Below are 13,076 nucleotides of genomic sequence, written 5' to 3'. Positions count from 1 at the left end.
TAGAACACACGGAACACTTGTACGGTTTCACTCCTGTGTGAATAAGTCTGTGTCTATTTAAGGCTGATGGACTAGTAAAAACCTTAGAACACACGGAACACTTGTACGGTCTCTCTCCCGTGTGAATTCGTTTGTGTCTATTTAAGGCTGATGGACAATTAAAATCTTCAGAACACACGGAACACTTGTACGGTCTCTCTCCCGTGTGAATTAGTTTGTGTTTATTTAAAGTTGAAGAACGACGAAAATCTTCAGAACACACGGAACACTTGTACGGTCTCTCTCCCGTGTGAATTAGTCGGTGTCTATTTAAGGCTGATGGACAACTAAAATCCTTAGAACACACGGAATACTTGTACGGTCTCTCTCCCGTGTGAATTCGTTTGTGTGTGTTTAAATTTGAAAACTGATTAAAATCTTCAGAACACACTGAACACTTGTACGGTCTCTCTCCCGTGTGAATTAGTCTGTGTCTATTTAAGGCTGATGGACAACTAAAATCCTGAGAACACACGGAACACTTGTACGGCTTTCCCCGTTGGTTGTTATCTTCATTCGCGGGTTTCAGCAGGTGTGACGGGTTCCTCCCACAACTTGATGTATTCACCTCCATTTGATCCTTTTGACTTGATGCTGATAACCCTGATGACGGGTTCCTCCCACAACTTGATGTATTCACCTCCATTTGATCCTTTTGACTTGAGGCTGGTGTACTCTGCTGAATAATTATTCAGCATTTACTTTTGGCCGTAGCTATATTTACAGTTCCCTTATTTTCTTAAACGTCTCGATCATATCCCCCCAAAAAACTCTCATATGAAGCACTTCTTCGATTTGACATTTCTATTACACCAGGGTGAGATTTTTCAAGTATATTCATAACATTAGCTGCAGTGATGTCTTCGACGAGTCCCTGTAAATCTCATGAATATTCCCTTTCAGCTCGTATAAACCATGTTCTGTGATATTTACCCCGTGCTCGCGAAGTGAAATGCAAGGTTAGACATTCGGTTGCGTACGTGTGGCGTACGTTCATGTCTGCATTTTAAAAATTCATTTTCTCGCTAACCATTGGTCCGATTGGCATGAAATTCTACCATTGGAGCGCCTCTGCCTGTAGAATTGTTTTATTCATAATTATAATGTCATCGGTCACATGGTATGGATGCTATCTTGGAAAAACGTTACACCACAAAATCTCCAAAACAGGTCAATATAAAAAATTGAAACATGGCTCATTGTGAAGTACTCCCTATGGGGAATAAGTGTTGTCAACGATGATGTCATTGGTGCCTTAATTATGACATCCTAATTTGAAAGGGACAACGCTTAGTCTGATCAGTTTGAAATTTATTGAGCATGATGTGCACAACAATTTTATTAGAGAATATAAACTTTTGATGTAATCACTCAGGTGGTCTGGCAGCTAAATTGGATCAAAGAAAAAACCCATCAAAAAGAGAAGAATTGGCTCACACTAAGTTGACTGTGCAGGGTAAGTATTGTCATGTCGCGGGTGATTAAGATCACAGGCGACAGATAGCCGAACAGTTTGCTTTAACTCCAAGGTGAAAAACCAAAAACTGGCGGCACTTTTTTTTTGGTGCACGCTGGACGGGACCAAAGTTCTTACCTGCACGGACGGCTGTCACATGGGTTCATTCCTCAAACCCACAAACACAGAAACGAGACAAGGAAAATCAACAATACAACAAATGAAATGTACAATAATGGATTGAATGTAATTAAATCACAGAAATATAATGGATGGTGAGGTAAATCTAAATCCTAATTGAGGTACCTCCACATGCAGACTCAAAAACAGACAGGGGAATGTAAAAATAAAAATAAATTGTTTAAGCCGGCTGGTACTCAGTTTTTCATCCCAATGAGGACTTTGAGGAGCTCGGTGGTCGTCAAGCCCGAGTCACCACGCGGCAAGTGAACAAGATGGCGCGGAGTCGCACCCGTAGCCAGCTGCCGGCGTGAGGCGAGCAGACAGGACAGCCTCATTCGATTTCCTCGCGACCTCCTCCGTCTCCGCAGAGCATCACTGTCAACAACACCCCCTCCAATATTGCAAAGGCTCCCCAAAGCTCCGAAACGTTCTTTCCAAAAAGCGCACACGAGCTAGCCACAGCCGAGAGCCAGGGACAAAAGCGTCCGCCCCACACAAAGCCAGCTCCAGAGAGAGCGGCACGCTTCCTCTTCTTCTTTTTCGAACCTTCTCCCTCCCTGACGTCATTCGACCAATCGCAAAAGCTTGGGGCGTGACCCTTTCCTTACTCGGCTGATGGGCGGGGTTAAATGTCCATCACGATCTTTCGGAGGTGGGGTTTATTTATTGATCGTAATGTCCCGGTCTCTGTCGGCATTATGTCGGTTGTTGTGGTCAATGGAGCTGATTGCATGGCTGGCCGAGTGAATGTAAAAAAAAAAAACATAAGGGAAAATCACAGGAGGCAATTTACATACTGGGTATTATCCTTTAGCCCTATTTTACGAACACAAAATCACCCTCTGTGTGGCAACACGTAAGCTCACTCTTAAGCATTTTTTTTTTTTTTTTTTTTTGTATACTGAATCGAGGCTCGTGAAAGAGCTGACATCCACTTCACAAACAAATCAACCAGACAAACAAAATACACAAAAAGAGGGAGCGGAAGACAAGAGAATGGGAAGCACACAAACACTTGAGAGCACACAACATTTAAGAGCAGGGAGATGTGTGGGAGGGGGGGGCTTGGGGGGAGGAGGCGTGGGAGGGGTGGGGGGGTGTGAGAAGTATAAAACACAAGGACACCAAGGACTTCCAGGACAGAAGTTGGTATTTCAAAAAGTGGAATTGGGGTGAAATTATCGGGGATAGAAAAGATCAAGGTTTTGGATGGGGGAAGATAAGAGATGGTGGTGAACAGCTGTTTTAAAGACCTGGAGGGTGGAGTGGGATTGAAGAGAGTGAGGGAGTTTGTTCCAGAGGCGAGAGAAAAGAGGAATGAAGGAGTGAAGGTGAGCAGAGAGTCTTGATTTTGGCAGTTTAACCATAAGAGGGTTGCAGGCAGATCTTGTGCGACCTGCAGGAATATTTGGGGGACAGAGCCCAGAGAGAGCTGGGGGAGCAAGGCCGGAGAGGAGTCAGTAGAAGACGGAAAGACCACCAACCTGTCTGCGGTGAGTGAGTGAGAGGCCCTTGGAGTTAGCTTCATCGCGGGAGATTCCAATGATTCTGAATGCTTTGCTTTCAACAGCGTGAAGACAAGCGAGGTGTGAGGCAGGAGCACCAGCCCAGAGGGGAGAGCAGCATTCCATTGAGCTGCGGATGAAAGCCTTGTACGTGGTGAGGAGCTCAGGTGTGCCAAGGAAGGACTTCGCACGACGGAGGATGCCCAGTCGGCGACTGGCTTTGGAGGCCAGATTTGAAATGTGGTTTTCCCAGGAAAGATCGTGGCAGATAGTGAGACCCAAAAGTTTGAGTGACAGAACTTCTTGGAGAGGATTATTCAGAAAGTAGATTGGAGGGTTGTCCAGTCGGTCTTTTCGGAGAGACATCGTAAGAGTGTGAGATTTGTCAGGATTGAAAGACATGTTCCACTTGTTTGCCCAGTCTGTGATTTTGTCCAGGTCTGCAGAGAGTGAGGAGGCTGCAGACTGCCGATCTGAGGGATGAAGAATGGAGCGACAGAGAGTAGAGTCATCAGCTCACAGTTTCCCTCCTTATGGTCATCGAGATTGGCTCCTACGCGTCCACGGTCCATGCTCATCTATACGGTTCTGCCTCCACAATGGTATTTCATCCCTACCCCCACAAACGCAACACAGCTCCCTCCCCCACCCTGCTCGGAAGCGTAGCTCCTGCAAGGTTCAATGCAGGTGTTACCGCACTCGCCATACCACTTACAGACTCACTTAATTAGCCTATGAAATAAATTATGAGGGGTTGTGGGAAGCGAGCAGTAGTTAACTTACCTGTTCTCCTTTACGTTCTACACCCCTTAAACCAATAAAGCAAATAGTTACAAAACTTGATTCCTCGCTCCCAACTCCTGGGGCGGGTAGAAAATGTCAAAAACATGCAAAAACCTACCTTAACAGACAAAACCTTAACCAAAATGCAATAACATTTGTACACCCCTTTTTAAAGACCACGTTCCCCGGTGGATGCCACAAGATCCAAAGTTACCTGCGGAGCCATCCCAATTTACCTGCTCCAAATTTCCGTGGGCCCTGTCCTTCTGGTACACATTAGTGACATGGATTGGTGGACCTTCTCCCACACACTCTCACACATAAATCCCCAATCACCAAACATTCATTCAAATCCTGCAAGACCATGGCATACCACTTGTTACACACTTGTGTGATCCTCATTTAGGCAGCAGGGAGGTACCGTATAACCAAGATGGTGGGGGTGCTTCAGGCTGTGATGCCCGCAGTTCAAGACAAGTCACCTGACTTTACGACTTCTCCCGCCCCCCTCCCCCCCCCCCCCCTCTCCCCACATTCAACTATTCGCCCCTGACAGCCAAACAGCTCCTTTGCTGTACATCCTGCCGGGGAGGGTGTCCACAACATCCAGGCTCTCTCGGCCTCAGGCTCCCATAGCCTCTTCCAGGTCACCAGGGGTCTCCATTTCCAGAAACCACCAGCTGCCAGGGTCAAATTACCTTGGGGGGGGGGGGGCTTGGGCGGCGCCCAGTCATTGCTCCTCCAGAGCTTGATCCATTCCTGTGGGGACACACACCTTCCCCACCCACAAAATCCCAAATGTTATTTCCTCCCCCGCTGCCATTCAATTCTCAACCACTGTAATGCAAAGATGGTGATTGTGTTCCTACACTGCCATGGCCTGTGTACATGTGTTATAATTCACATTCACACTCCAATCACAGCTCAACTTTCCTCATGACAGACAAACGCAAAAGAAAACCCTTTGACACATAACAAACACCCAACCACAAGACACATTGTGGCATTCAAACCGATCCACTCACCGAACATGGAGTCACTCTCATCCGCCCCCACTCCAATTATGCATGTCCCAATTTATGAGCAAGAACCGAACACCTGGGACAGTAACCATCAAGGAACCTTTCCTGATGTGCAGGTCATCGCAGGTTGGTCGGGTCCAAGAATGTCATCCACCACTCCTAATTTCCAATTATCCCATGGGGCCAATCGATTGCCCCCAAATTTCCTTTTATCCGGTTGTACTGGCAAGCATGTGAAGCCGCCTCTTCTGGTGACCTCTACTACCAAGCGGTGACCTCTTCAGCCGCCTCTTCCGGTGACATCTGACCTCTACTATCTTAAAAAGTTTGGCGCACAGGTTGGGTGTGTGACGAGGACGAATTGATTACATTTTTGGTGAAGATCCGGATGCTATAATTTTTAATTTAACAGTGATTCTTCACCATTGAGAGAGAGGACTGAAAGGGATATATAGCACGATATCTCAAACAGATGTGGATGGATGATGACAAAACTTGGTGGATAAGTTGGGTAGGTGAAGAGAACAAGCCAATTTGATATTGATGCAGATCCAGCCTATGAGTGGAATACAAACATGAATCTTAAGGTGAGGCAGTTGCTCTGAAATAGCTTTCCTTCTCTTCCTGGAATGTAAATAAGGCTGAAGGCAATGTCATGGCATTCCAAAAAGTCCACAACAAGTGTGTGTCCACTCCCAGGAGAGCCAGATAACATGATCTATCCAAGCTCAGGAATGAACTTTCCAACTTGTCTCCCTCCTCTAGAACCTGGAATCACCTTGTTAAGTCTTTCTCTGAAGTGTACTCCCCTTCCATCCCTCCCCTCACTTCAAATGGCACCACAGCTGACTCCTCCAGTGAGAAGGCCGCATGCTTCAATTCCGTTTGCTTTTTCTCCTTCCATGTACAATGCCTGGTGTTGGCTTAGCGGTTAGGGTGCCGGCTTGGGATCCTCGGATCCTGGGTTCGAATCCCGGTCGATCGCCGAATTAACGCCAGGGGGGTTGACTCAGCCTGTCATCCTTCCGAGGTCGGCAAATTGAGTACCAGCTTACTGGGATGAATGATCACGATGTGTACCCCGATTCAGAATAGGTACACCGTATCCCTGCGCATCGAAGAGCGTGACCAAGGGTTGGCGTCAGGAAGGGCATCCGGCCATAAAACATTGCCTCAAACAGGGAACCATGATTGTCATGGGGCCCGCAAGGCTAACCCCCGCTCCAGCAGGGAAAATGGCCTTAAAATGATCATTCATTCATTCATTCATGTACAATCCTCTGCACCAAATTTTTTTTTTTTTTTTTGGGGGGGGGAAACAAGATCGAGGCTCGTGAAAGAGCTAACATTAATCACACAAAAAGTCAAACCGACACATAAAACACAAAAAATAAGGGGAGCGGTAGACAAGATGGGGAGAGAGGGGGAAGGACACAAACACAACATTTGAGAGCAGGGACCACGGGAGAAATGTGGGAGGGGGAGGGCTTTGGGGGAGGTGGGAGAGGTATAAAACATATGAACACTGCAAGGACTTCCAGGAAAGAAGTTGGAATTTCAAAAAAAAAAGTGTATCTGGGGTGAATTAGTGGGGGTAGAAAAGATCAAGGTTTTGGATGGGGGAAGATAAGAGATGGTGGTGAACAGCTGTTTTAAAGACCTGGAGGGAGGAGTGGGGGAGTTTGTTCCACAGGCGGGAGAAAAGGGGAATGAAAGAGTGAAGGTGAGCAGAAAGCCTAGATTTTGGCAGTTTAACAATAAGAGGGTTGCAGGCAGATCTTGTGCGACCTGAAGGAATATTGGGGGGACAGAGCATAGAGAGAGCTGGGGGAGCAAGGCCGGAGAGGAGTCTGTAGAAGACAGAAAGACCACCAACCTGCCTGCGGTGAGTGAGTGAAAGGCCCTCGGAGCAAGCTTCATTGCAAGAGATTCCAATGATTTTGAAAGCTTTGGTTTCAACAGCGTGAAGCCGAGCTAGGTGTGAGGCAGGAGCACGAGCCCAGAGGGGAGAGCAGTATTCCATTGAGCTGTGGATGAAAGCCTTGTATGTGGTGAGGAGCTCAGGTGTGCCAAGGAAAGACCGCACGACGGAGGATGCCCAGTCGGCGACTGGCTTTGGAGGCCAGCTTGGAAATGTGGTTTTCCCAAGAAAGATCATGGCAGATAGTGAGACCCAAAAGCTTGAGCGACAGAACTTCTTGGAGAGGATTGTTGAGAAAGTAGATGGGAGGGTTTTCCAGTCGGTCCTTTCGGAGAGACATTGTAAGAGTGTGATATTTGTCAGGATTGAAAGACATGTTCCACTTGTTTGACCAGTCTGTGATTTTGTCCATGTCTGCAGAGAGTGAGGAGGCTGTAGACTGCCGATCTGAGGGATGAGGAATGGAGCGGCAGATAGTGGAGTCATCAGCAAAGAGATAGAGAGGATTTTCCAGAGAGTCGGAGAGATCATTGATGAAGACCAGAAATAACACAGGGCCCAGAACACTACCATGGGGAACTCCAGCCAGAACAGAAAGGGGAGATGAGAGAAATCCATTCAGGGCCACACGTTGCCTACGACCCGAGAGGAAGTCCGCAAGCCACGAGTGGAGATTTCCATGGATACCATAGGAGGAGAGTTTGGTGAGCAGAGCAGGGTGCCAGACCGTATCGAAGGCACGTGATATGTCAAGTGAGACAGCTCTGATTTGCTGTTTGGCATTGAGGACCTCCATCCATTGTTGAGACAGCAGAAGCAACATGTCCAGAGTAGAATGACCTGGTCTGAATCCAAATTGATGATCAGAGATCAAGCCATTGGAGAAGAGGAAGGAATTTGCAGATGTATCCATCATTTTTCCTGTCTGCAGATGTGGGAAAAACAAACAAACTCATCAACCATCTGGAACATTATAATTGATGCTTATCGTCTCCCTGTCTCACTTTTAAACATTCATGTCTATCTTTTCTTGTCTGACCAGCTCAAAGTGATTTTGCTTTCACAGGTTTTGCTTCCAGGATGTGGGACGTCCGATCTTCCAGCAGGTTTGCTGAGCGCAGGTGTTGGAGGAGTGACGGGATTGGAGTGCAGTGCCAATGCCGTGACAATCATGCAACGCCGTCACCAAGGCGATGTGCGTGCTCGCTTCCTGCATCTAGATGCTACGGCTACAGGTTTGCCAGATGGTACATTTCAGGTGAGTTTACATGCTTCTTGTGATTCAAACCCTCTAGAGATTTTGATGCTGTAAGGATTCGTAATCTGCTGTGGATTCCCATGGCCTTCTCCTCTTTCTACTTCCAGGTGTGTTTAGATAAAGGTACTTTGGATGCGATTATGGCGGATTCATCTGATTCATGCCGACAGACAGCACTTTCCTACCTCACTGAGATGGAGAGGTTGTTACAGGTACAAATTTAATATTGAGGTTTTTGTAGATTCTATTTGCACAGTTTGTAAAAACATCTCAGAAGCTAAAAATTGCTCTCATTGGTATAAGGCATAGGTCGGCAACAGGCGGCCCGCGGGCCAGAATTGGCCCGCCAGCAATAATATCTGGCCCAGCAGATTATTTTGATAATCTGAAAATATATATATATATATATTTTTTTTTTTACAATATTGGACAGTCCCACATATAGATAGGCTATATATGTCCAAATAGAGATTCTACCCCACCTGAAAAATGCTTATTATACGAATGACAGGCACAGACAATCACGAAACAGGCAGCGGGCTGCACTGTGACGCTGAACCCCTCATAGTGGAGTCATTAAGTAGGATGTGGACAGCGCCTGGTGCTGAAATAGCCGACATGCGGTGTGTGGTATGAAAAAAATAACACCAGTTCAGTTAATCGTTCAAACTTTATTTTTAGGATACGAATTTTATACGAAAAAAATTTAGGATATAAAATTCAAACATTAAGGATACGAATTAGAATGAGCCATTCATTAACTAAATTCAAAATACAACTTGGCTATTAAGTACAAAACCCAATGACAACTCGCTTAATGTGAAAACTGGCATCTTCCATCGGTTACGATTTTTGGATGTCTGGAGATATGGACGTCACTTTGATCCGCAGGCAGTTCTCCAGGTTTTTATTCGTCAATCGACTCCTCTCGTGCATCTTTATCGCATTCATTGATGAAAAGGACGACTCGCATGTATAGGTGGAAGGGAACATCGTGAGCACATAAAATGCGAGTATCTTGATCATGCTGTACTCCTCTGAGCATGCCACCCAAAAGGCACTCACCGACTCCGCACTTCTGAGCGCATCGCTGACCAGGGAGGTTGTTTGGAAATCAATTAACTCCATTTGTAATGCAGCCTCATCCAAAGAGGGTATAATTTTTTTCGCCAGGGAGGAGAAGTCTCCACTTGGTCGGACTGTGAGAGGGTCACGTACAAAGGCAATGATGTGCAATGATGTGCAAACAAATCTGGGAGAACTGGAGCAGTTTGCACAAGAAGAGTGGGTCAAACTGCCAGTAGAGAGGTGGAGGAAGCTCATTCATGGCTATAGGAAGTGCTTGACTGCAGTTATTTTGTCCAAAGTCTGTGCTGCCAAATATTAAGTCGAGGGTGTCAATAATTTTGTCAATGCCATTTCTTTTTATTTTCTGATTTAAAAGGAGATATTAAGTTTTGAATCAAAAACAAAGGTTCTGTAATATTAACAGTGAAAGAAAGAATTGTGGAGACCAAATACATTCGTCAATTTCAACTTATTTTTCGAGAAAATTGTGGTTTATTTGAAAAAAGTGCAAGGGTGCCAATATTTTTGGCCACGACTGTATCACATGTTAATATCGCACAAACCCTCTGTGTCCTCGAGAAAGATGAGACAAGACTCAGTTATGAACACAGAACCATCAAAATAGTCCCACTCACTTTTTTATGGGAAGTAACAATGGGTATCGCCTCCAAAATAGCCACGGAATAAGAGAATAACAGACCTATATATGGCTGAGGCTTAAAAGTAAAAATGAAAATGCTCTTCTTCTCTCAATGTTTCCTCCCCAAAGCATGGTGGGCGGTTCCTATGCATCACCTTGGCTCAACATCATGTCCTTGGAGCTCTAACTCAGATGTTTGCAGCCGGAGGTTGGGCACTGAGGTTTCATGATTTAACCGTGACATCATCAGCATCTGTGGGTCGTCGTGGCCCTGCCCCGCCACCTGTGTTTGTCGCTGTGGCTACCAAGCTCCGCCTCATTCCATTTGCCTCGGCCCCATGCTTACTTGAAGTTTGGGCAGAGGGTATGGAGCAGCCTGGAAGGTGAGTCGGATTGATAATATAATCATGTTTTTGGGGTGCTTGGTAATGCGGCCTCACCACGCTGAAGTGATGAGCTTTGATGGCCGGCTTAAAGCCAATTTGGAGGCAATTGGTTGCCCTACCAGACCCCACTAGTGAGCAAGAGTTGCCACACTCTTATTGCAGTAGTGAGCGAAACCCACGCTAGTTATGAGGATTTTAACCTAATGTTGCTCCCCAGAGAGGAGCCAATATTGCCTAAACGGGGTCATGTGGGATGCAGTTTTACAGAGCTGACATGCACAGCCAAGGAAATATTGATTTATGAAAGTAGAAGGACACGAGTACGGGACACAGTTACGGACAGATCCAGCACATGAAGACATACTATGAATGACAATAACAATACATAAATAAATACTTCCCACCCACGTCACTCCCACCCACGTCACTCCCACCCCCGTCGCTCCCACCCCCGTCGCTCCCACCCCCGTCGCTCCCACCCCCGTCGCTCCCACCCCCGTCGCTCCCACCCACGTCGCTCCCACCCACGTCACTCCCACCCACGTCACTCCCACCCCCCGTCACTCCCACCCCCCGTCACTCCCACCCACGTCACTCCCACCCACGTCACTCCCACCCACGTCGCTCCCACCCACGTCGCTCCCACCCCGGTCGCTCCCACCCACGTCGCTCCCACCCCCGTCGCTCCCACCCCCGTCGCTCCCACCCCCGTCGCTCCCACCCCCGTCGCTCCCACCCCCGTCACTCCCACCCACATCACTCCCACCCCCGTCGCTCCCACCCCCGTCACTCCCACCCCCGTCACTCCCACCCCCGTCACTCCCACCCACATCACTCCCACCCCCGTCGCTCCCACCCCCGTCACTCCCACCCACGTCACTCCCACCCACGTCGCTCCCACCCCCGTCGCTCCCACCCCCATCGCTCCCACCCCCGTCGCTCCCACCCCCGTCGCTCCCACCCCCGTCGCTCCCACCCACGTCGCTCCCACCCACGTCGCTCCCACCCCTGTCGCTCCCACCCCCGTCGCTCCCACCCCCGTCGCTCCCACCCACGTCGCTCCCACCCACGTCGCTCCCACCCCTGTCGCTCCCACCCCCGTCGCTCCCACCCCCGTCGCTCCCACCCCCGTCGCTCCCACCCCCGTCACTCCCACCCACATCACTCCCACCCCCGTCACTCCCACCCCCCGTCACTCCTATCCCCCCCACCCCCCTCACTCCCACCCCCGTCACTACTACTACATCGCCATGGTGCTGGGGGTTTGTGACAACAACACTGAATGGAGATTGTGTTTGTTGAGTAGCGTAATACTCACTCCTAAGGTTTGAAGGACTCACAACCACAATGTGGCACTTGCAGATGTGCAAATGGGGTGGCCATGGCAACATGGGTGCGGGAGAGGCAAGACTATGCTGCTATTCGCTCACAGCTGTCTGACCTTAGTGTAACTGAAGGCCCGAAGCGTGAGCTTTCATTGGAGTTGTGGAGTGCTACCACCCCCAGTCACCCTCGATATTCCCTCTACATTATTGACACCATGAGTCGTCGAGGTTGTACGTCCCCAGAAAAGATGTTTGCTGTGTTTATAGGTGAGTAAAAGACCCTTTCATGTCCCTAAAATGATGAGAGTTGGTAACTACTCCCCCCAATCACCCCAAATTCCAGTATCCATCACAAGTTTTGTTGCGACTATCTTTTCTTTTCTGTTCCTATTTTCTCAGTTCCTCATGGCAGAGAGTGTGAAAGCATGTTTGGATCAGAGGCAGGCCGAGCTCAATTAGCCAACGATGCTGGATTTTCCCGACTCATCGTCGTATTATTGCTTCCGGGTCAGGACTATGGTGGGATGCCGGTGTCGGGCGAGGAAATGAATGAGGGTGGTAGCAGGCTCGAAGCTGTTCAAAAGGAACTTTCTCCCAGGATGCTGGAGCTCGCACCGGCTGGTATTCCACCTGAAATAAAGGTAGGCAAAAATGACTTGTCTGGCTGGATTTGTCCTCCGATTGGAGATCCTCTCATGTCGAAAATTCTGTACCAATAATGTGCAGGCATATGTTTGGGCCCTCTCCCTTCTCTCCCTTCTCTTCCTCGCACAATCTGCATTCCCCTCCTCCCCCATCTTTAATCACACCGTTTATCCAGATTCCTTTCCTGTCGGTCGGCGTCGGCGTTGGATGGCGTGAGGTTAGGTTTCAGGGTAGAAGTGACCTCAGCGGTGAATTTCTTGTTGAGGATGTGGGATCGACACCAGAAGACATGGCTCGACCGTGTCACATCTACCGTCGATTGGTTTTTCTGGGAAGTCAAAACCTGCTGCAGTCTGAAACAAGATTTGTGTCTGGTGAGTGTTTCTCGTTTTTGTTTTCATTTCATGCTTCTGTTTAGGTTTGTGTTTCTCTCTGCTCATTGGTTCTGTTTAGTTTTTTTGGGGGGTTTTTTGGCCAATATTTCTTTCTTCTGAACTTGTAGAAAATCTGATTGTGTTCATTCGGTTACGCATTGTTTGTTTGGAATTAGTTTCTATTGAAGTTTTTCTTTCATTTTACTGGGAATGATCAGTTTACATCGTGGTTATGTTCCTGGAAAGCACGACTTGAACTGATCAGCTTTTTCCCATCAGGTTAATATTAACTAAAATACAGGAGATACATTCCAGCACTCCACAAATACTCCATATGTAAAGTCTTAAGAAATCACATGATGCAGTTTAACGAGGAAGAATATTACTAAACAATAGAGGAAGTAAATACAGGATGTATTTGCACACAAATAAAAATGATATTTTATGTAAAACAATAAAATAAGATATGTA

At 47.6% G+C, this 13,076-nt stretch overlaps 2 protein-coding genes across 3 annotated transcripts in view; both read left to right on the top strand.

Annotated features, from left to right (window-relative positions):
• The window catches only part of LOC137420552 (eEF1A lysine and N-terminal methyltransferase), a 64,260-nt gene that overhangs the window by 34,272 nt on the left and 16,912 nt on the right, over positions 1 to 13,076 (top strand). Inside the window, exons 1-7 of one of the 2 annotated variants that reach the window (XM_068105696.2) lie at positions 3,288 to 3,785; positions 7,976 to 8,167; positions 8,275 to 8,379; positions 10,005 to 10,258; positions 11,624 to 11,853; positions 11,986 to 12,227; positions 12,407 to 12,605. In XM_068105696.2, coding sequence (XP_067961797.2) covers positions 3,717 to 3,785; positions 7,976 to 8,167; positions 8,275 to 8,379; positions 10,005 to 10,258; positions 11,624 to 11,853; positions 11,986 to 12,227; positions 12,407 to 12,605 — 1,291 coding nt within the window. In that variant the 5' untranslated portion in view covers positions 3,288 to 3,716. Of the gene's footprint in view, positions 1 to 3,287; positions 3,786 to 7,975; positions 8,168 to 8,274; positions 8,380 to 10,004; positions 10,259 to 11,623; positions 11,854 to 11,985; positions 12,228 to 12,406; positions 12,606 to 13,076 lie in introns of those variants that run through there. The other variant, XM_068105695.2, reaches the window with a different exon arrangement.
• The window catches only part of GNE (glucosamine (UDP-N-acetyl)-2-epimerase/N-acetylmannosamine kinase), a 169,299-nt gene that overhangs the window by 147,143 nt on the left and 9,080 nt on the right, over positions 1 to 13,076 (top strand). The gene's annotated exons all lie outside the window — the stretch shown is intronic.

This window comes from Myxine glutinosa, chromosome 2 (genome assembly GCF_964187855.1).
Source record: "Myxine glutinosa chromosome 2, kmMyxGlut1.1, whole genome shotgun sequence".
Classification (NCBI taxonomy): Eukaryota; Metazoa; Chordata; class Myxini; order Myxiniformes; family Myxinidae; genus Myxine; species Myxine glutinosa.
The sequence above is the reverse complement of the archived record's forward strand: the minus strand, read 5'-3'. Positions and strand labels throughout refer to the sequence as shown.